Here is a 25,769-nt window from a genome sequence, read left to right as displayed (position 1 = left end):
ATTAGCTTGTGCAGTCCGCACAGGACGATACGGAATTTTTCGTGTAAAGAAAGTCTCTCGTCGAAAAGAAAATCCAGTTTAGGCGGAAAGTATCGTCCCAGATAAGAATGTAAGGACCACAAAAGCTAATCTGGGAAAACATTTTACGCACAAGCTTTAAGTCTGTGTTCCAAAAACGCTGAATTTGACTGAATACCAGGTCTAATAAACCTTAACTTTTCACTGCAAACAAATTAAACTAATGTATAAATGTCAGCACAACAAAATAGGAAATTTTAAGATTACAACTACACAATAAAAATCTAGTAACAACATATATGCTGATTAATTAACAAGATCTATAAACAAGATTCGTGTCAAATTACCGCAAGATAAATAAATTTGTGAAATAAATAAATTCGTCTTATATTATGTTGAGCTTATGCATGTAAAATGCTCAAATGGCAAACAACAAATTGTTGCATGATTGCATCAACAGTTTAATTTTCTCTATCTAACAGAATATTTCTTATCAAGATTGACCTTAATTTTTCTAATCTAAATAAAATACCACTCCTGATATTGTATACCAAGTAGCACAAATCCTTAACAATATCAAAGCGCTATAGGCGCTGAAGGCCTGGGGCTAGATTTAGTGTGCTTTGGAAGAAGTATTGTCCGACTTTCTCCCTTTGTCCGAATTTATACGGATTGACCCTAGCGGTTAAGTGCAGAAACTCAGAGACTGTAAGAAAAGACAATATTTGTGTATACACCACAGTGTACAAAGACTGTGAAGGACTACACGATACTGTTGGTGGGAACGATAACCTTTTGTTCAGCTCTACAGATCTGGTAGAGGTTCGTGTACATAGGCAGTGAAGATATACAACAACAACAACAACATAGCCGCAAAAAACTGTTATTGTTGGCGTCAAATAGATCACTTTTAATAGCCTAAAATAGCTTTTTATTACATAATAAACAGATCAGGAAAACACTCATACTTCCTTTGTAATGTGTATACAAAAGAAAATCCACTTACCCTGATAGAGAACGGTGTACAAATTGTGTACTTTAAGCGCTCGAACTGCGCGCTCGATCTGCGTAGTGAAATACCATATCCTGTTACTTCGTCTATTTCAGAGAATGATCGTGAATATTTGTTTTTGTTTTCATTTTCTGTTTTCTGGAATATCTTGTAAACTCAAAATAAAATAACAATATTTTAAAATATGTTTATAAATACCAAATATAAGTTCTTCAAAAAATGTCTCAGAAAAAAAATCTTCTTACTGTCTCCGTAAACACTCGTATGTTTTCGGCCTAGACCGTCAAGTGAGGAACTTATTCTCGCACGAATATGTAAACAATAAAACCTATGTCGTAGCCCATGCTTAGCAATTTTGCTTCAGTAATATTTTTTACACTTGTTATGACACTGTCATGTTATATAGTGATGTTCTGTATTTATAAGGCGGGTTATTGAGATCTGCGAAGAACTTCTTTCATTGCGCATGAATTAAGTGGTAAATCGGAATTTTGGGAATTTGGTTTTTGGCAGCCAGCCAATTTGGATAGGCTCAGAAATTGGTATCATTACTATGGCCTTGGGGCTACGCCCCAGACCAAAAACACACACAACACTCTATTATCATTTACAGATCATCACAGATAATGCTTTGATATGTGTTTTGAGAAAAAGGAAAAAGTGTAAACCCAAGCATCAGATCTTGCAAACAATTTAATTAGTCGCATCGCAGACAATTCCAAACATTTTTACTAAAATGTCAAAATAAATTATCTACAGTTTCTATGTTCATAAAATGGCTTGACAATTAGCAAATACAGTACATTTAAAAATGCAAAAATGTACAAAATACATTAAAAAATAAATGTATTAAAATTGCCCAAGAATGTTTACCATTTCCACACCAATTGAACACATTTTAAATAATATGAATACATTTTATTACATTAAGTGTTAATTATTTGGTTTAAATGAATATCACACTTCTATATGATCTAAGTTCATCAAATTCCTAACCCTCTTGTTCATCTCCTCTCTAATGTCCTTGTCCTCCCATCCTGCAATACCATATTCTCCTTGAACCTAACTTTCCCCCTGCCATCTACCCATTTTTCTCTGTTCTCCTGACCTGCCCTAAAAATATCCGCTGCCCTCACATGCCACCCTTTTTTTGCTGTCCTATTATAAACCTCCCCTACTAAATTTCCCCTGCCCTCGACTAATTTCTCCCCCGTCCCCCTGCCCTGCCCTACCAAAATCCCTGTCCCTATGCCATCCCCAAATGTCACCTTGCCATCCCCTACCAAATTAAAAGTACAGGAAGGTCTTGTAAACAATAATTCGGAAGTATTCAATAATAGCAGACTTTTTTAAGTTTGATCATTAATATAAGATATATATGCATGAATATTATGCAACAATAGGAATCACTACATCTTCAACTTAGCCGACGTCACATCAGGCGTCCCTGAGGGCACTGTCGTTTGACCTCTGCTCTTTCTGTAATACATTAACGATCTTCCAGGCAAAGTTACTTCTAAAACCCGGCTCTTTGCCGACGACAGTCTTCTTTACAGAAAGAACAAGACAGCACAGGCTACAACAACACTTCAACATTATCTGGATGTACTATAGAAATAGAAAAAGACTGGCAGATGTTATTCAACCCGTCAAAGTGTGAAGTCTTGCACATCTCGAAAAAGCACAACCCAATACAAGCAGAGTATTGTATCCATGGGAAGAAGCTTGCACCTTGCACCAATACCTTGGAGTGACAATCTCGGACAGCATATCTTGGAAACCGCATGTTGACGCAGTCCGCCCGGAATGCAAGCAACATTTTAGGCTTCCTGAGTTGCAACCTGTCCATCTGCCCACCTAGCAACTGTATGAGGCCTGTGTGTGTGTGCGTGCGTGGGTGTGTGTGTGTCTGTGTTTGTACATTATTTCTTGTATGCCCAAGAGAGGGATCTTGTACAGTTAAAGAAAGAGGAAGAATAGTAATTTGTCTGGTAGATTTATGATACAACACCGTTCTTAATGTTAACATTTTACAAAAACTGCCAAACACTCTGATTCCACGCTATGCATGTATGTGTGAATTCAGTTTTTCGGTTGCATTCGTCTTAACGCGTTCGGCATGCGGCTAACTTCATGTGTGCTGCTGTCTTGTGCTTATTCATTTCGCTAAGTAGAACTTGCAATACATATGCCTTTTCATGCATTACTAAGTATTGAAATCATAATAGAAAAACAACAAGAAGATAACCACATGAACATTTCAACAGAAATGATGTATTTGTCATTTACTCGCAAGATTATAGGAATAAAATGCATGGAGTAAACATTAACAAGAAGTATGCATGCGTTTTAGAACTAACTGATAGAAAAAAAAGCATTTAGACGCAAGAAAGATGCAGCAAAGCGAACAAAGCAAAATGCAATTGTCATTTGGCAACATGTACGTAATGGCGGATATTCCCAATCGTAATATGTCAACATGGAGTTGTCATTAAGCAATATACAATTTTCATTAAGCAATATGCAATTGATATTTGGCAATATGAATGTATTTGCGGACATCCCTTACATAGCAATCGTTTGCGTTATATATAGTTTGCTTTGAGCGTTAATGTATGTTGTAGATACATGCTTTTACATGTATCTTAATTTATTATATGCAGCAGGATCAATATGCTTGGTTTAAACAATATATATTTAGATATTCGTATACACATGTAAGTAATATAAAACAACACACATACTGCTTTTGACAAAATATGCTAAACGTAATAAGTTTTAATACAACAAGTATAACATAATAAGAACGAAGACAGTAAGTAAACACTCATCAGCATTAATGTTTTAATATGCTCAGTGTAGTAATAAAGAGATAAAACTGAAATCGTTTACACAACTTCAGATATATGCGATAAGATAAGAAACAGGTGCGAGACGGCGCATCGTAAGCGCGATAATGTCTGTTCACGAGATAGTATAACATTATAATCTATGGCTATCTCGGATGTTACACTTACCATGCTTGAACATCAAATTAATTTCCTTTGTATGATCCGGACCTTTTTGGAACGTGAATGATAATGTTTTGTTTTGTTTATGATCCACTTTAAAAATACGTTGTCGCGATTGTGCATTGGATATGATGTCCACCTAGCGATCAGAAAGTTACAGGTTCGAAGTCCTTATTATTTTCAAAACAATATTATCATTTAAAACGTAAATATTGTATAACCATATTGTTGATGCATGTATCTTATTTTTAAATGCTCATTCAATTATTTGTTTTTATTTAAAAAAAAACATATTTGTCTCCGGCGAAACTTTCAGCAGGCGCGGGCAAATCTGGATACGTTCGTTCGTTACCATGACTTTCGTTTAGTTAAATTCTCAGTAAAGTAGTAATTTGTTGTAGATATAAGGACTGCAGGCGTGTAGCATGCTGGATATGATGCATATTTTTATATACAATGTTAATAATTTAACAATGTAACCATAAAACTATTAACTTAAAAAGAGAATAAGCATATTTTTTACATATGTCTATATTAAGGAAAAAATACCGTAATTTTGCCCATTTAAGAGAGATTTCATTGGTTCTGCCAAGGAACTTAAGTCATACGTGTATTAATAAACCTTAGGCTTTTGAGGCAACTGAGCTAACATCAATAAGATAAAACCTAAACATCAACCAATTAGCAACTGTCATCCAGAAAGCAGCGGTATCAATTATGTTGCACTTATCTACACCTATCGGCGGTACTTATTTAGGAACAGCTATATCCATAGGACAAAACTTCCCTAGTCGACAATTTGTTATCGCTATTACCGCCTTATTAATTACATAGAGAACGCTCACAGCCGTACAGACGGGGACTACGAATGACTTGTAGAGTCTGTACTTGGTGGGTAAGCTGATGGAGCTGCATGTAAACAACCGACAGTGTTTTCCATATATTCCGTAGAAACGCATGAAATTTTAGTACAGATTCCATGCAATTCCATAACAGCTTCATATGGAAAATTGGCAAGTGGATGGAATGCCATTGAATTCCATATCATTTTCTATAGAATTCCATAGAAAAGTGCTATGACTATGGCAGATCTACAGACGGGATATAGTGCAATTCTTGTCCGGGCTATTTCTCAGCAACTAATGACCGGAATTCAATGGGAAGCTTCACTGCCAAAAGGAGATGTGCATATTATCAGCCAGTTATGGTCCGATGATGTTTCACAGACTTATGGCCCTTTGAAATTTTCCATTAACTGTAAATATAGTGCAATTCTTGTCCGGGCGATTTCTCAGCAACTAATGACTGAAATTCATTGAAACTTTATGGGAAGCTTCACTACCAAGGGGAGATGTGATTTTTCAAATACTGATGGCCCTTTGAAATTTTCCATTGTACATATAGTGCAATTCTTGTCCGAGCTATTTCTCAGCAACTTATTACGGGAATTCAATGAAACTTTATGGGAAGCTACGATACCAACAGGGGATTTGCATATTATCAGCCGGTTATGGTCGGATGATTTTTCACAGAGTTATGAGCCTTTGAAATTTTCCATTAACTGTACATAAAGTGCAATTCTTGTCCGGGCTTTTTCTCAGCAACTTATGACCGGAATTCAATGAAACTTTATGGGAAGCTTCACTACCAAAAGGAGATGTGCATATTTTCAGCCAGTTCTGGTCGAATGATTTTTCACAGAGCTATGGCCCTTTGAAATGTTCCATTAACTGTACATATAGTGCAATTCTTGTCCGGGCTATTTCTCCCCAACTACTGACTGGAATTCAATTAAGCTTTATGGGAAGCTTAACTACCTTGAGGAGATGCGCATGTTATTTGTGGGTTCTGGTTAGATGATTTATTTAGGGAGTTATGGCCCTTTGAAATTTTTAAGTTGCTGAACCATCCATCGTATTATTTTGTCCAAAGTTATGCCCCTAAAGACGTTTCCTTTTATCTGAATATATAGTGCAATATTGTGACAAAAAAAACCTTTGGGGAGCATTACCCGTCTCCGACGGTTTCTTATTTACAAAGCTTTCTCACACAAAAAACTAATTATATTCCTAGACTTAAAATTAAGTATTTACATGTGAATTGCAACAAGAAATCATTCTCTCACAATTCACCCTTTGTTCTTTAATTTAAAAAAAGTTATTAAATTGACATAATTATAATAATTTAGTGTTTATCCTTAACACGCTGTTATTGTTAAAATACACTCTTACCATTTTAAGCATCAGCTTTGTGTTCGTGGGCATGATTTCAACACTGTAAACTTTTTTTTTCTACTGTAACATGCATATTTTGATAGTGATCACTAACAACATATTGATGTTTGAGTACACTTTTACTCTTTTATTACACATTTATTTAATTTTTGTTCAAATAATTCATAATTATTTCAAATCCCTATGCCCTCTTGAACATTAAAAAGGAATGGAAGCTTACAAACTTAACCTATTTATATGTTATTTTGTGTTGATTTTTGGTGGTAATCACAAATTGCCTATCACCTTAGTAAAAAAACACTACACTATTTAACTTTAATGTTTTAATTACATTGATATAAACATTTAATAACTGGTATGTGTACACATATAAAAAGTAAGCATCTTTATATAAATTTTGTCATGATGCAACTTGATGTATACTATGATTCAAGTATTATAAATTATTAGTATCCAATGCCAAACGCGGATTGATATAGTATTCCGTCTGTCTGTTCATCTGTTTATCCATGTGTCAGTCCATTTGTCTGTCACAAACTTTTAAGGGCAGCAGTGTATCTAAAAAACTATACAAGATAACTAGCAAAGCATCAAAGGGCGTCGGGAATTTCAGTGTAAAAGGCACTCAATGAAGTTACATGGAACGATTTTTTTCTACTGTAAAAATTAATATATTGGCCGATTATTTTAAACAAAATAGAAAAAGATACTGGTATTACCATTATCTATGATTTTGTGTTATAACTCCCAAATAATCATTATCTATGATGTTGTGTTATAACCCCCAAATAACCATTATCTATGAGTTTGTGTTGTAACCCCCAAATATTTCATACTTCATTTTATTTACATTGGTTTCCTTTTTTTTACTGGCATCCATGTGCAGTTTTCATTAATGGACCAGAACTGTGTAGGTTTTGGTTTAAAAGAATTTGCTTCATCTTGTAAGCGTAATTTCATATTTTTCTCAACTTCAAGGGGAGATGATTCTGAACTTATTCTTAGGTTGCTCATTTACGATAGGGGTTGAGTACTCATTGATATGAAAACACTGTAAAAGTTTTAAAGTGTTTACGATACCCCCACCCGCTCACACATATATTTCATGGGCATAATAAAAACAAAAAATGGTTACAATAAAACAGCATATTTATTTAAACTAAAATGTCTACATCAAAACAAAAAGTTAACATAAAACACAAATAAAATGATTCTACTGGGGCTCGAACCTTGGGCCTCACATGTGAAGCGAGCGTGTAACCACTACACTACGGAACCGCTTGAAAAATCACCTTCTAACTAAGATATTAATAAGTGACTGTAGTGTAACGGTAATCAATAAAGTAATAAACCGTGTAATCGCTGTCGTCTTGTAAAATTGAAGAAAATACGCGTTAACCAAAACTCGAACAGCAAAAGTCTGCGTTATTGTTATGTTTTGTTTTTATACAAAACCAGAAAGTTAAACCGGTTCGCGTATTTGCCCAGTCCCTGTGATCAGTTATTAATTAAAAGAATTAGCTTTGCATTATTGGCAATAAATGTTGTAGTAAATGTAATAGGCACAAATGCAGTACTTATTTACACTAATTTACACAAAATATCACCACTATGCAAGATATTCTTACAACAAAAATATATACATTGATCCGTAAAATAACTTCTCCTCCCATAAGCGAAAAAAAAAAACGTTTTACATACGAGTCGCCGCACTTCAGTGTGATGCCAATAAATTTTCAGCATGAAATTGCATGGGTGTATAAATATCAATAAGGAGAAGTGCCCTGCACAAGAACCATAACCCTACACTTTCTTAAATAAGAGTTATTGCACATTATTGTTTTTGTATGATGTAATTTTTCAGGGCAATATCTCAGATACAATACAAGATTTCAACATGAAATTTCATGGGTGTATAAATACCAATGAGGAGAAGTGCCATACACAAGAACCATAACTCTACACTTTCTTAAATAAGAGTTATTGCCGGTTTTTGTTTTGTGTGATGTATTATTTCAGGGCTATATATCAGATATGATACAATATGAACATCAACATGAAACTTCATGGGTGTATACATATTAATAAGGAAAATAGCAATGCATTAACACGATAACCCTTCACTCTGTTTTTTTTCTTTAGGATTCTACCAAACATCAATTGATTTTAACCCATCCATTAACCCAATTTATTTGGTGGGAGATATCAACAAAATCAACAAATATGCTTGTTATAATTTGCATTAGCTAGAAAATAGACACATGATTTACTGCCTCCTTTAGTTTTGTTTATAAGTAGATTGAGCCAGATTTGTTGAACTGCTCCACAAATTTTATTGATACTATTTTATGTCCCCCACCACTATAGTGAGGGACATAATTATTGTTTTTGCCCTGTCTGTTGGTTTGTTGGTTTGTTGGTTTGTTTGTTTGCTTGGTCAAACTTTAAAGGGGCCGTCCAACAGATAAAGCGTCGTATCGACGCGATTTGATATTTTGGGAAACTACGAGGATTGCTTATATAGCTGAACAATACATCCCGAGGGGTGAAAGCGAAACAGCTCTAAGTGCATTTTTCAAAAATGTTCAGGAGAAGGTTTAAACTGTATCAGAAGAACAATTAAAACAATGAAGGCTTTAAAATTTAAAGTTATATTGAGAATAGTCTGCTATAATCACATTTTTTTTTAAACATGTTTGTATTTTCACAAAAAAAGAAGTTTTTTGAAAAAATGTCACTTAGACCTTTTTCGCACTAAAATTTCACATTTTTTTACTTGAAGTTAAGAGCGAAAAAGTTCTTAGTGATTTTAAAACAACGTTTAATGATCAATTTACAGTATTTATTTCATATGCAATACTTTCTACATTTTGAAACTAAGAATATTATACATAAAATGCAAAAAATGGCACTTAGAACCTTTTCGCACTGAAAAAATATTTTTTTCAACTTATTTTTCAGAGTGAGAAGTTCTACGTGACATAAAGTGAATTGAAAAGTATTGGAAATTCTCACTTTATTGCATATTTTTTAAATTAAATACTCTTAACATTCTTAATATGAGTATTTTTAAATATATTTAGAAATATTGTTACTTAGAACCATTTTGCTTTAAACAGATAGCATAAAAATACTGTTCTTATATCATTTTATAGTTTTGAAAAGGTCACATTGACAATTTATCTTATTTTATTCTAAATACTGTTTTTTGCAATTGTTTGTAATCAAATGTCCCAAAAACACTGAATGGATTTTTTTATATTGTACTGTTTTACAAAAACAATAACGAGATACACTTTGACGAAAGTATAGTAGATGTTTTGTGTGTTTCCAACAATCAGTAACATGTTAGAAAAAGTGAATTGTATCAACAAACTTGATTGAACCTTACTTTTTTCATTCCTTCTTGAAACACATATTGGAATTCAATATTGATTTATCCATCATTATGCTATATTCTATCATATTTGTTATATTAATTAATACTTTGGCAGATTTTGGACTTACTTTGTAGGCAGTCATGTCCATTAAACAACGAACGTTATGGGAAAGTTATTTACAACTTTATATTTTTAAAGATTTACAATAATAAGTATTAGCATGGTGTTGTACCTTGTATAATACATAACACACCTAGTATTTTTAGAAGGGGCATTGCAACTTAGATAGGTAACTGAGCTGTTATAAGGCAATAATTAGCAAATTTACAAAATATTGTAATTTGCACAAATTGACATCATTTTGATTAAATCTCATCAGAATTGTAACCTGCTGATTTACATCCACTGGAACCGATACCAAGCAAATCACATCACACCAGAATAGAAACTAACTGATGATCATCCCTTAGCAGAGTTACCAACCGAATAACATCACACCAAAATGGTTACCTACTGATTCACAATTACCCAGGTCAGTTACCAACCGAATCACATCACACCAGAATGGTAACCTATTGATTCACATTTCAGTTACCAACCAAATCACATCACACCAGAATTGTTACCTATGGATTCTCCTTTCACAAACACAGTAAGCAACCCAATCACATCACACCAGAATGGTTACCTTCTAATTCACATTTAACCATCTCAGTTACCAACCGAATCTAATCACACCAGAATGGTTACCTACGGATTCTCATTTTACCAACACAGTAAGCAACCAAATCACATCACACCAGAATGGTTACCTAAGGATTCACATTTCACAATCTCAGTTACTAACAATCACACCAGAATGGTTACCTACGGATTCTCATTTCACCAACACAGTAAGCAACCAAATCACATCACACCAGAATGGTTACCTCGTGATTCACATTTCACCATCTTAGTTACCAACCGAATCACATCACACCAGAATGGTTACCTACGGATTCTCATTTCACCAACACAGTAAGCAACCAAATCACATCACACAAAAATGGTTACCTACTGATTCACATTTCACCATCTCATTTACCAACCGTAGTAATTAGTGTTTGTAAATACCACAAAAACAAATAATTTACATTCATGTTTGTTACTATTTATTTATTGAGAAATGTTAATAAATATGTTTCACTGTCTATGCATACAACTAACTAGGTTCTCGGTAATTCTGAACGCATTTTTCACGAGAGAGCAAAATAGAGATATATAAAAGTATCTGACATTTACACAACTTAACATTCTTAACGAAACACACTTTAATGAGTTTATTCTTCGTTGTTTTGTCACAAAATAAATTGTTTTACATTCAGAACTAGGTAGAGGGTGAAACAAGGATCACATCGCCTTGAAATTCATACTTAATTCAACTAGCTTTTATGCAATTAAGGTTTCAATTTTTCAATTAGCTTTATAGTTTTAGGTATAGACAGGTATGTATAAAATATAATTTGAAATAGCCATAAAATCCTCATATAAAGGTTGTAAAAAAGTTTATCAAATATGTTATACAACACAAAATAATTAAGAGAAAATTTTAAAAAATACACAAAATTTAGTCGAAAAAGGTCTAAGTGCATAATTTTATCAATATTTTTTCTTATTTTTTCATCAGTTACATAATATTATCTGTTCAAGAGGTTTTTCAAATACAAATATATTTTTTATTGTAAATATATTCCTCAATAATTGATAAAAGTGTCATTTAGAATTATCTTAACATCAACAACCTGAATGCGAAAGAGCTCTAAGTAGCACTTCACTGCAAATAGAGCCTTTTCGCACTAAATAAATAATTAAATTTCACTTAGAGCTTTAGGACAAATTTCAATTTTACTTTTTATTTGATTGCCTGGAACTTAGATATTTTAATACATGATGGGCATGGATGTTGCGATGCAAAACATACAAAAAAGTCATTTTGTGAAAAAATGTCACTTAGAGCTGTTTCGCTTTCACCCCTCGATCCGCTCTGAATGTGAGCGTGGATGGTCGAGTGGTCTAGGCGGGATGCTTTTTACTCCAGGAATCCAGGGGTCAGGGATTCGAGTCCTGTTGATGGTTACTTTTTCCGTTTTTTAAAATTTTATTCTTGTTTTTTACTGGAGATTTATAGTTCAAATGTTTAAATTTATCAATATAAAGCATTTAAAGCATTTAACGACAAGCTTCAATACATGCCAAAATTTGTTGGACGGCCCCTTTAACATTGGCCATAACATTTGCAATATTGAAGAAAGCAACTTCATATTTGGCATGCATGTGTATCTCATGAAGCTTCACATTTTGACTGGTGAAAGGTTAAGGTCAATGTCATCCTTCAAGGTCAAAGGTCAAATACATGGGTCAAAATCGCTTATTTAATGTACACTTTTGTAATACTGAAGATAGCAACTTGATATTTGGCATGCATGTGTATCTCATGGAGCTGCACATTTTAAGTGGTGGAAGGTGAAGGTCAATGTTATCCTTTAAGGTCAAAGGTCAAATATATGGGGACATAGTGTTTTCAAACACATCTTGTTGAACTTATTTTTAATCCTGTTAATCTTAAAATAGGTACTTTACAGTTGAAGGCAATGATGCACAGCCTGAACTTCTGTCATCTTAGCTAAATTATTACAAACTCTCTCTCTCTCTCTAACGTTAAATTTCGACTCATGGTAAGGAATAAGTACTGATATATTTTTATAGGCAATGTGATCGTGTGTTTTTTGCAGTTCAAACATGTGACAGTTTGCAAACATAATCACTGGGACTTAACCTAACTTGGTTACCATGGTAATTGGTATAACATTGCATTTTTATTTATAATCAGCATATAATGAATTAGTTATCACTCAACTATTATGCGGTCTCTATACACATGTATGACAATGCGTGATTTAATTGGTTACACCTCTTGCCAGTGCACTCCTTGGATGATTGTTCGATTTGTAGTGCTAAAAGATGCTTCTGGATGGGCAAATAAAAAAATAATTTTCCTTTAATAATTTCAAACTGAGGCACATCAAAAATACTGTAGAATCTATTCAAAGTAGTCAATATAGAGGAGAAATGCTGGTGCTATTTGCTTTCAATATATCAATAATACAATGTTTGTTTAAACTGTACCTCCGACACCGAACAATGTTGTATGCTTGATTGATACAACACAGGAAGATGCAATATTTAAGTTAAAACTTATGATTCCATGGGGCCTGATGTATTTTTGAAAGGTTAGGTCTTACATACTACTTGCCTTTTTCATGTATTAATATTACTTCAAAGTTGGTGTTGTTCTTAAGTATTATTTTCTGCAGTTTATTTCACATTAAATGTTCATTTGAAAGCTTTTAATATTGTAACAGCGATACTGTTAAGACGTCACGCAGATATATTAACACACTTTTAAAATTATCTCAATATGAAAGAATTAAGCTTAAGCTAATCCTGGTAAAACAGACTTGAACATATTCGTATTATCAAGGCTTGATGTACGAATTAATAAGTGTGACAGATGTTCACGTTTCCAAAATAATCCGAGGAATAACGTTACACACCCTTTACTCTATAATCTGTTTGAAATGATGATTTTTTTTAAAATAAATGATTATATCTTGAACACTTGAGCTCAATTTTACGTGTAGATAACTATTGCGCTTTTCTTTGGGGGATTTATGATAAAAGGAACGAAATTCGTAAATTTGCAAAAAAAAACACATCAAAACTTTGGATCATGAAGCATACATTCTAGGTATTGTACTATTTTGGTAAATATGCATCTCTTCAAACATTGTAAGTGTTAATTGCGGTATAGAGTTTTGGTAAATGTATTATGTTGCCGATTTTGGAAGATTTTATGCAACACATTTGCAAAACAACTTTAGTAAATGCAGTGTCAAAGTTTTGGATGAAACAATATGTTTTCTTCCATTACATGTACCGTTTCTATAATGTTATTATAGAATGTTAAAACGCACATTTCTTGCAAACGTTTTAGTACAAATCTTTTGTCATTTCGTTTTATTTGTTTCGTTTTGTTTTCTTTTGTCATAAAACACCTGCCTGCTAGAAAATCATTTATGACAATTTAGTATGTATTTTGCAGACATAGTAAATATCAAAGTACGTTTTATATGCAGCTGAAACAGTCAAACATTCCGTTAAATAGAATACCTTTTTTGTATTGTAGATTGATTTTTCGATCATTTAACCACAATCCATTATAATCAACCATACTCGCAAATGAAACGTTTATATATCACGAAATATTTGTGATTTGGAAGACTTCTGTCATTTGTTTTTTATAAAATAAAGAATAACTTTAGGATACTAACATGATATCGAAAAAAACAAAAGCTTGGTCTAATTTTATACCATATTATTTTAGACGCAAATGTAAAAACAAGCATCTTATTTGTTTGAATCTTGTTGTTTTTGCCTTTATAGTCAACATATATTTCAAGTAATTAAAACATCTTGCGATGAGGTTCGATAATTATTGTCTATCAAAGTATGCTATTTAAGACATCACAATGTATTTCTGTTTAAACAGGATATTCACGTTGAAGAATCAGAGGAGTTGATGTACAAAAAATCATATGAAGGCTAATATAGACAGTGAACTATGGAAGCATTGCCAGTGTTTTCACTGGAAAACAGAACCAACTGGGTTAAAGCTTGGCTTGCTTTAGATATTGCACAAAACGGTCTAAGGAACTTTATTGACAAAGAAATTCAAAATCTCCAGACTTGCATTTTACAGAAAGTTCGATCGAAATTAAAACTTCAAACGAGCATCGCATGCCAAAGATGTTATACGGAGAATTTACTGACATGTCCCACACATGGATTTTGCACCAAAGTTGGCGGTGTGTGCAAAGTGCACACATCCAAAATGCGACGACCTTGTCCGTTAAAAATGTGTGATGAAATTCGAGATGAGATTATTAAAGAACATAGGTACGGCCGGCCTTCTTGGAAGAACACGGCAGCACAATGCTGGACTACAAACCATTGGCATATAGCGAAATGCTTTTTACCGCCAGACGGCTATAATGACGTACACTTATGTAAGGATACAGATTTCAATGGAGTCATTAGTGTAATGCAAAATTGCAAGCACTTTGACACACAAATGTCGCAGACAGGCGCCAGCGTTTTGACAAAGGTAATGGCAACACAGGTCCATTAAAAATAATACTATTTAAACACTAAACAAATTATGGATCATTAATTTCCGACCCTTGTTCATGTATTGTACACTTGGAGACTTTTTTTTAACGCAATACGTATTCGAATCAATATAGCTCCCTTGTTCTAGAACGGGTTTTGTTGAAAATTAGACTTAGATTAGTTCAACACATATCTAATACTTCATGTACATTTAATCGAAATTGCTCAACGTTAAAATACCAAACATAACAAATAAAAAATCACTGAAAAAGTAAAATTCTCAAAATCGTACATCGTAAAATAATAATGACTAATGTGAAAAGTAAAACGCATTAACTTACACGTCTTAATGACCGACCGACGTGTAACATTGCGCTCATGAATATTCATACGAGCCATATTGTTTTTCTAATTAATGTTATATCTTCCTGGTGTAAAAAGCCACCGAGAATGATGAAATTGAAATTAAAATGGAAGAATGCTATAGCGTTGCACTACACTTGGTGACTTTTCGAACGCAGCCTTTTTCAAACTTAAATATCTCAGTTATGAGTAAATATTTTTATTTAAAATTCTACGTGTGTTCATTTGACTACAGTATGTGCAAGCAAACGATAAAATCATTCATCCGTGACGATCGGATGCTTCAGCAAGTAGGGAAGGTAGCCTGCAACATGCCGATTGCGCTGTTGCGCGCCTGAAATTGTATACGAGATATATTAATTTTTAAATTACGTTTATGTTTTCCTGGTGTATCAACCCACCTAAAATGAAGAAATTAAAATAAAATTAGAATCATATCTCGTTTCACCATTTCACGTGCAAAAATATGAAACCACACATATCCCACGTTCAAAAGCGCTTCGTTGTCACGGATGAATGATGTTATCGTAATCTTGCACAGAATATAGTACAAATGATCACATGTGCAACTTTAAACCAAAACCTTAACTCATTACTGAGATATTCAAGTTTGAAAAGTGTTGCGTGAGAAAAGTCTCTAAAGTGTATATTCATCTCATTACACGTGTGTGGTATTATTAATACGTTTACGCGATTTGTGTTAATTGAGAGAAATAATTAATAAACGGGAACAGTTTTCACATGAGTCATGCAATTTGTTGATTTGTATATATTTACTAGGCGCGTGACATTGGAAGATTTTTGCGTCACTTACCCAGTTGCGCAATTACAGACAGTGATCTGCAAGATGTTTTCAAAACACTGACAACCTCATTAAGCGATCCGACTGCTTTAATCAACGATAGTTTTGCAACAGCTGCACTCAGAAAATTAAATGAGGTAAAACAGTGAAAATTATCTTGATGAAAATTGAGAATTGTTAAAAATACTGTTTGCATGGTTTCAGTATCTAGAAAAGTTTTGGATGCGAACTTATAATTTTAAAAAATGTGTTTAATCAAAATATAAAACTGATTTTTATTTCATTTGCAGCTTGAAAATGACAGTATATCTCCAGAGGAGTTGTATCAGTTAATAAACGACGCTCAAGAAACAGTGGACTTGACAAAATCTATCGCCGAAGAGTCAAAAAAAGAGATGGAACAGTATAAAGAAAGATGTTTTAGAGAACTCGATTTACGTATGCAAATGTGCATGGATAACATTCTTGACGCCAGATATGAAAAGGAGGAAATAAAATATGTTCGTGACGTTGAAGGTAAAACTTAAATATTTTAGTACACCATTAAAAAAGTAAGATATAATTACGATATAAAACTCTGTAAACGTCGTTGCGTCACTCGGTCAGTCTGTAGGTATAACACTAAGAGTTATAACATATTGAGTCAAAATTTTAAGAACTCTCAGTCTAGAAACTTGGATAAGTTGGTTATGATATGGTAGGGTGGCATATAGCAGTTGAACTGTCCGTCAGTCAGTATGTCAGTGTGTATGTCAGTCCGAAAAAAAAAATTGGCCATAACTTTTGCATTATTGAAGATAGAAACTTGATATTTCACATGCATGTGTATCTCATGAAGCTGCACATTTTGAGTGGTGGAAGTTCAAGGTCAATGTCATCCTTGAAGGTCAAAGGTAATTGTTTTTTTATTTCAAAGCGGCGCGATAGGGGGCATTGTGTTTTTGACGAACACATCTCTTGTATTTCCTTTTTTAAAATTGTATTCTTGTTTTTTTACTGGAGATTTTTAGTTCAAATGTTTAAATTTATCAATATAAAGCATTTAAAGCATTTAATGACAAGCTTCAATACATGCCAAAATCTGTTGGACGGCCCCTTTAAGAACTTTGTAGCAACTTTGTTGATTAATGGTTGATTATTCCTATGATTTTCAGGTGCTTGGGTTAAAGGTAATGTTAGCTAGGGCAAAAGTTTAGAACACTCCCACTTATAAACCCATGGGCGGCTAGTAAGATAGTGACATTTAAACTTTTTAATACAAGTAGTAAAATCTTTAGGGACGGGCAAAATAGTTCATTTTATTGACCGGTCAAATATCAAAGTCCAACTGACCAATAGTTGACATACTTAAGTTTCCATGCCATTTTAGGGACGTTTAGACCTAAGACTAATATAATTTCGTACTTAAGTGGCTTTTGGAAACGATCGGTCACGGGCTGAACATAAGTCACTTTGTTACGCCACGATCAATAAATAGCATTAGCGGCCGAGGGCATTCAAACTGGCGATCACAGTCCATTTCGTTTTGTAAAATAAACATGAACAATGTTTAAAAAAGATAAACGTACTTACATGTAGTGTGCACAATATTGTGTATAGAAATTGTAAACAATGAACTTACCATTACATGTTTGAATCTTTTTCTATAAAACGAGTTGTGTATTTAACACAGTACATTACCAACCTATTCATTATTCATATTTGATACTACTTTTAACAATGTACATGGTGCAGCAGTTGTGGTATGCTAATTTCTATTTGCTTTAGAGCTTCTTCAGCGACTGAAGAGCTACTACAATGACAATCTGTTCCACGTTCCCGTGTCGGTATTAACTCCGGATAAAGATACCAAAATAAGAAACGTGTATACAACTCCAAAAATACACGAAGCATATAAAGGAAAAAACGGACTTCGAAAGAATTGTATATACAAATACAGACACTTTTTAGACTGTTCTTCTCATCGACGAATTTTCTTACAGGGAGAGGCAGGCACCGGTAAATCAACATTTTGTGCTAAATTAGTGCTTGACTGGAGTGATCCCATTGAAGGATTAAAGCGGATACCCTTTCGTGACATTGACACGCTAGCTAAGTTTAAATTTATTTTCTACATTAAATTACGGGAAGCCAACACTAAGTGCGAATTAGAGGATATAATTAAAGACCAAATATTAGATAATCTATATAAAGACTCCTTTCATGCGTTTATATTGCTTCAACAAATTCTTAATCGAGAGAAATGTATTTTGCTTCAAGACGGTCTGGACGAGTGGACTAGTTCTAATGATAAATTTGCACTTCCGCGTTTAGCCACCTATGGAAGTCAGTGTGTTATGATGACTACAACACGACCATGGAAAATGGCTGATGAACGGATAAAAAACTCTCAGATCGACTGCTTGCTTGAATTAGAAGGTATCGCGAATCCGTATCAGCTTAGTAAGAACATATTAGAGTGTCTCACTGGCAAGAATATGCATGCACAATACAAGGAATTCAAAGATTACATTCATACATGCAATCTGGAACAGTTACTCTCGTCACCGATGTTTATCACATCGCTTGTTTGTTCGTGGGTGGACGGAGTACATGTTACCGGTTCTTTGTGTGAAATATACAGTATACTTCTTGATTGTCTTGTTAAAAAAGTGAACAACACTCCTAAGTATTTTGAAAGACCTCAGTTTCAGTGCTTCAAAAACACGGCATATTTAGCGTCAAACATTGATGACATTGACAATCTTTCTAAAACGGCATTTCATTTGCTTTTTTGCTCAGAGAACGAAAGTTCAAATGTGTTCAGCGACAAAGAATTAACAAAATATATTACAGACGAAACGAAAATGTTTTCCCTGAAAGCTGGCATTTTATCGGAAAGGAAAGGTTCATCACTGACGAACAGGTTAAGTCATTGCTCGTTCATCCACCGAAGTATTCAAGAATTTTTAGCTGCTTGTTATATAGCCAGCAACGCTGATCTAAATTATGACATTGTTGCGAAGTATATGGAGAAGAATGCACATGCATATCTAGAAATGTCGAATGTTTTTATTTGTCTGTGTGGACTAAACATAGAAGCAGCTTACAAAATGTCATGTTTAATGGATGAATTCACTCGCACGCCTTACCCTATAACTTTACAGAGGATCATAATTTCTGGCTATAAAGAAGCTATAGACAACATGTCCAAAGGCAGCAAAATGCGTCTTAAATTAGGCCACTTTTATTTTGATGATGTTTCAAAGACCGACGACGAAGTTTTAGAATTCATCTTTGGGATGAATGCCTCAAACGTCCGATCGGTGAGCATATTTTGTACTACAACATATAATATGTTGAACCACGTGGACTCCATACTATCTTCATCGACCTGTTGCCTGATTCGTTTGGAAATGTGTATAACAGGCACTGCGATTGCAAACCATGGCGTAGATTTGTCATCATGCCACAGTCTTGAAGCGGTTGATATCAGCGGAAATGTTAATCTCTTTCCAAAATCTTTTTTTACAGTTAAAGAACTTAAAATATTTGAAATTATGGTGCAATTCTGAAGAACTGGACTTGTCGTCATGCTGCAGTCTGGAAACGATTATAATCGGAGGTGATATAACGTTGCTGCCCACCACGTTCCATGAGCTAAAAAGTCTGAAGAGAATACAATTCAATGGCAAGTGTGCGTATCTGGCAATGACTCTATGTCGCAGTTTAGAGACAGTCGTTTTAAAGGGTACAGTAAAATTGCTACTTGATGCCTCAAGTTCATTTGAAAATCTTATCAGTGTATCATTGGATTGCATCTGTGACAGATTGGACTTGTCATCGTGTATCAATCTTGAAACAGTCTTTATAAGAGGTAATGTTGCATTAGCACCAAATGCGCTTCAAGGGGCTAAGAACCTCAAATTCTTTTCTGTAGAATGTTCGAGTGAATTACTTGACTTGTCTCAATGTCACAAATTAGAAACAATATATATCAAAGGAAACGTGACGTTCACACCAAATTCAATAAATGAGATGTGGATGCTTAAAAAGCTTTCGTTGCTCTGCAAATGTGAGGGACTGAAAATATCATCATGTCCCAATCTGCGAAATGTTACATTTGGCAGATCTGTTGCTTTATGTCCCGATGCAGTTTGTGAACTAACAAAGTTGAAGCATTTTTCAGTGTTTAGCGATTGTACAGGATTGGATTTAACAGCGTGTCAGAATGTCGAAAAAGTGTATATCGGTGGTGAAGTTAAGTGTTCTTTTAATAATGAGTTGGACCTTTCAAAATGTATTAATCTTCGACATTTATGTTTGAAGGGACAAAAATCGATTTCTTCAATAGTGTTCGTTGAGTTAAAACATTTGACCAGTCTTTCATTAACATGTACCGGTGATGACTTGGATTTGTCATGGTGTGCAAACATCGAAACATTACACATCGAAGGACAGGTGACGATGTTACCAAATACACTTTTGAATATGAAAAGGCTTAAAAGACTAACGTTAATGTGCATTTGTGATGGATTGGATTTGGAAGGGTGTCATAGCCTGGAAAAAGTTCATCTTAGGGGTCAAATAACATTGTTACCAAATAACCTTAGAACTCTTAAGAGGATTAAAGTCCTTACATTGATGTGCACATGTGATAGTCTGGATTTGTTGTCATGTTACAATATAACAACGCTACATATCAACGGTAAAATACTCGTGTTACCAAAAGCATTGACACATTTACAGATTCTATCGACGCTAACATTGCGATGCAAGTCCGATAATTTGGAACTGCCTTCAGGCTCGAATTTAAGAACAATGACTATAAGTGGTCAAGTGACATTGGTAAATAATACACAACTCAATATGAAATATCTAAAGCATCTAACATTACGCTGCAAATGCGATGGTTTGGATTTGTCATTATGTCGTTCATTGAAAACGCTATATCTAAGTAGACACGTGACTATGAAAATTAATGGCTTACATGATCTTCAAAACCTTAGGTGTGTTACGCTACGTACCAAATATGCGTTTTTGGACATTTTGAATTGCCTCAATCTCGAGAAGGTTTTGATAAGAGGAACTGTAAATTTGATGCATAACACTTTTAGCGGTTTGAACAATTTGAAACGCCTTACATTGTGGTGCAGAAGTGATAGACTGGATTTGTCATCTTGTCACAAACTCGAAAAGATTGACCTCCGGAAAAAAGTATCACTATTACCAAATGCATTAAATGGTCTACAAAAATTGACCCGTGTTAAGCTTTTGTGTCGCTGCGATGTCTTAAACTTGGCAGGGCTTGATAGTCTGCAAGAACTGGTCATGAACGGACAGGTTAGATTGTTACCAAACACACTGCACAAGCTTAAGAAGTTAAAAAGTCTTACTTTATATGGAACATCGAAAGCAACTGACATTCAGAAATGGTTTGCATTTACCAACAAAGATCACTCGGAGATAAACCATAGTCCACTACCCTTAACCATAACAAACATCACATTTATTGACGTGTGGTTTTCGACGCTTTCGTTACGGCGCCTGTTAAGAACAATATCTAAGTTAAATCATCAAGCGACTTGCTATCTTAATCAATGCTGCATAACAACAAGTGAACAAATCTCAGAAGGGCTCATTTCTAGCCCAGATTCTCTGATGATTCCATGTGACATGTCTAACGTTTCCCTAACCATTGAAGGGGAAAACCCAGATCTGTATGATGCACTGATTGGCTCGGATTTGGTGTGTATTAATATTATACAAATTAATCACCCTAGTAGTCTATCAGAAGCCCTGCTAACACTTACGCGATTAAAAACATTGCGACTCATTTCACGTGAATATATCGACATTCCGATCAGACTTATACGCTCAGAAATGAAACTGGTTTTTATATACAAAACTCTTTCTGTAGATTCACTGCGTCACCTTTTGAGGCGAACTTCTGTTCTGAATTATTCAGTGGAGAGTCAGATTCTCTTTGGTTACACAGAACAGCTTGATGGATTTATGGCCATCAAACAGGAACTCCTTGCAACAAAGCAGATTGATGTTAAAGAATTTGCAACAATGGGCAGGAGCAGTTATTGTTTAAATTCCATGCACGAAACTGTGGAAATGGACTTTTTTCGTAATCTACATTATGTATCAGATCATATGATTAACGTTCAACTACGGTACAACTGCAGCCAAAAATTGCAACCACGCTGCTCTGTTAATTAGACCTCATTAGTGTATACGACATTCCAAGCATGATTTTACATTTACATTTTTTATTACGGCATTGCACATCACAGTATGTTTATTCTTTTTTGATGTTCTGTTGTTAATTAGCCATACTTGAACATTAGTTTTTCTGAATGTAATAGTTCAGATTGATTCAATTATATCGATGCGTGTCGCTTACGATATGCGTATATTAATTTGTGAAACCGCGTGTGTTTTTTGTACGTATTTATGTTTTACCAGTGTCGGTAACAGTCATCTGTGTACAAATGTCCCTTAGAATGAAACACTGCAGAATTATGTGTTTGAATTAGTGGTATAGATGTGTATTGCAGAAGTTGTTTTTATTTCTTTTGATTTACCCACTCTGTACGATTGCATTTAATTAGTTCATGATTTAGATTACATTACGTCACACTGTTATTTGTTTTTTCGTACTATAAATTCTTATCTTCTTGTGGTTCTCTACAGTATGTTTCATTTGTCAAAAAATGACCACGCACCGGTAATCACATTCTTTATGTAGACTAAATAATTTATACTTTTAAAATTATTCTCTGAAACTGCAATACCCAGATGTTTTATGCAAATATGAACCATTGTCAAAAATGTTAAAATCATGCCCCTGTGGTACAACATACAATCGACGTCCCTCACTCAAAAGTTTTCTAAATGGTATTTGACAAGTGAACATTAAAAAACAATATTCAACCACAAGGCAATATGTTTTTGTAAATTATATTGATAATGATAAAATTGAATAAGCTATAAATTATTTAGTTACGCGTACATTGATATGTTTTATTTACCCCTAACGGACGCTTTACTATTGATGTTTACCAACTTTTCCTGAGGATGACGAAAGCAATTTCTTCATAACATTGTTTTCCTAAATCGTGTAATATGCAAGTACTTACGTCATATTTCTAGATTTTTTTTCAATTCTTCATTTATCATAGTTTCCTTAATTTTCGTGCTGACGTAGTAAAACCTATATCAGATGTTTTTTTATTATCTAAATGTCTCGAAGTATAATGCATTATGTTTAGATAATTATTATTATGAGGTTTTATTGCCTTCGTTTTCAATCCAGATAACACTGTGATATAGATTTTGATACTTATATATGTCATACAATACTATAGCTTAATGACCACACTTTAATGAGACTTTCCTTTAAACTCTTGTGTGTTATCTGTCACCTTTAATATTGATCGACATTGTTATTACTTACACTGCTCTTTAACTGTTTGTTGAATGTTTAAGATATGATATGATAAAATACTACTCACTTTTTGATTGTAATTACTCTGTATCTACATAGCTTAATCTTCGTTTGTACATGGCATTATTTATTCTATTTTAACTGTTTGTGTGTGTACTTACTGCTGAAATGCTTGAATAAGTCTTAGCAAGTAATCATTTACAATATACAGTATTATTTATAAAAAGTGTATTTTGTTTACTGATATATTTGTTAAATATTTCATCAGTTATGGCACATGTATATTTTTATAAGTACAAAAGGACTATTTAAAATTTTACATTGTATGATTGTCGGGGTTTAAATAGCAGTGAAGTGTGGAGATTCATTTGACTCTTTTTTCAATCCAAAAAGCACATATTAACTGTCTGCAGGACTTCCATTTTACACCGGATACGGAAACAATTAGTTATTCAGAATGGGATATCGACTGTTTTTATTTTCCGTCGTCGAAGGATGGATATACTTTTGACGTTGTCAGTCCGACCGTTCGTCTGTCCGTCCGTTTGTCACACAATTTCCAGGGCTATATCTTAGAAATTTTACAAGATTTCAACATGAAACTAAATGGGTGTATAGACATCAATGAGGGAAAGTGCCATGCAAATAGCCACAAACCTACACTTTCGTAAATAAAGGTTATTGCCCTAAATTGTTTTTCTATGATGACTGTCAGTCACAATTTTTTCAGGGCTATATCTCAGAAACTATGTAAGATTTCAACATAAAACTTCATTGATGTGTAGATATCAATGAGGAGAAGTGCCATGCACAAGAACCATAACACAACACTTTCTAAAATAATAGTTTTGCCCTATGTAATTTTTGTATGATGTCTGTCGCATTATTTTTAGAGCTATATCTCAGAAACTATTTAGGATTTCAGCATGAAACTTCATGGATGTCCCACTCTCTGATTATTAAGAAGGATTTCTAAACATTAACGAAGTTGTGTCTGCACTCTTAAAATGACAACAGCCAAGGCTTGGAGATGGCTTCACTTCTGAATTCTAGAAAACATATTTTGGAACTGAAAAGGCTAATTCATTGTTCGACCTATTAGGTATGCCTTAAATGCAAACTCGATGTCCATAATAACAAATAATTGCCCGATTGATTGCATCACAAAGGACAACATGCCTCGCTGCTATTTAAACAAAATAAAACCAATTACTTTCTTAAATGTGGGTTATAAATAAACAATTTAGGCGATTGCCAACATATTTAAAACTGTACTTTAGATGTTTATTCCAAAGATCAAACGTGTCTCAATAAAGGGCGATTTATTGGTGAAAAGACCCGATTACTGTGTGATGTGATAAAATATACTGAAAATAATATTCCTGACTAGTTAATGACAATGAACTTTATAAAAGCGTTTGATACCATGACTTTCGAGTTTATAGAATCAACATCCCAATTTTCTTACTTAACCGATGTTTTGCAAATGGGTGTCTTTGTTTTTGAGTAGCATGATGGCATTAACACAAATTAACAATGTAAATATGTAATGCCTATAAACTTAATAATACAGATAATAATGGACAGAGAAAACAGCCGAATACCGTCTATTTGTGGACTTGTATATAGTCTCAATTACTCATTACATAGTGCAAAAAGTTATATTATATAAAGCAATAACGAATCAACCCAACATGACTCCATACATGAATATATTGATGTATTTGCTACAAATTAAATATGCGTGGTTTTACACATATGTATATATTGATGGTTTTGTCAAAAAGTACATATATTTAACAAACATTGTGTTACCTGTATGTTTTATTTATGAACGTTAATATAACTATTTATGTTATATGAGAAAATAGAAAGTTGGTCTCAAAAGCTATTTATCTGCAAACAAAACATATGTTGATAAGTTATTGATAAAACTAGCACTATGTTTACAAGTAACAGAATGTATTGTAAAGTCGATTTTTATCGCCGTGAGTCGTATTTGATTTATATAGGATCTGGCACGAGTTGTCATATCATACCATATTTATGCCCCCTTTCGAAGAAGAGGGGGTATATTGTTTTGCACATGTCGGTCGGTCGGTCGGTCCGTTGGTCCGTCGGTCTGTCGGTCGGTCGGTCCGTCCACAAGATGGTTTCCGGATGATAACTCAAGAACGCTTAGGCCTAGGATCATGAAACTTCATAGGTACATTGGTCATAAATGACAGATGAGCCCTATTGATTTTCAGGTAACTAGGTCAAAGGTCAAGGTCATAGTGACTCGAAACAGTAAAATGGTTTCAGGA

The 25,769-nt window shown here is 33.9% G+C and overlaps 2 protein-coding genes across 2 annotated transcripts in view; one reads left to right on the top strand and one right to left on the bottom strand.

Moving 5' to 3' along the window:
* LOC127839273 (plancitoxin-1-like) overlaps nt 1–25,769 on the bottom strand; it is a 284,745-nt gene that overhangs the window by 60,663 nt on the left and 198,313 nt on the right. The gene's annotated exons all lie outside the window — the stretch shown is intronic.
* LOC127839268 (uncharacterized) lies at nt 4,036–25,267 on the top strand. Its single transcript, XM_052367548.1, has 5 exons — nt 4,036–4,201; nt 14,244–14,858; nt 16,007–16,165; nt 16,319–16,544; nt 17,796–25,267. The coding sequence occupies exons 2-5, from the start codon at nt 14,316–14,318 to the stop codon at nt 19,580–19,582; spliced, it is 2,715 nt and encodes a 904-aa protein (XP_052223508.1). The 5' UTR covers nt 4,036–4,201; nt 14,244–14,315; the 3' UTR covers nt 19,583–25,267.

Source organism: Dreissena polymorpha, chromosome 7 (assembly GCF_020536995.1).
Source record: "Dreissena polymorpha isolate Duluth1 chromosome 7, UMN_Dpol_1.0, whole genome shotgun sequence".
NCBI classification, from domain to species: domain Eukaryota; kingdom Metazoa; phylum Mollusca; class Bivalvia; order Myida; family Dreissenidae; genus Dreissena; species Dreissena polymorpha.
The sequence above is the reverse complement of the archived record's forward strand: the minus strand, read 5'-3'. Positions and strand labels throughout refer to the sequence as shown.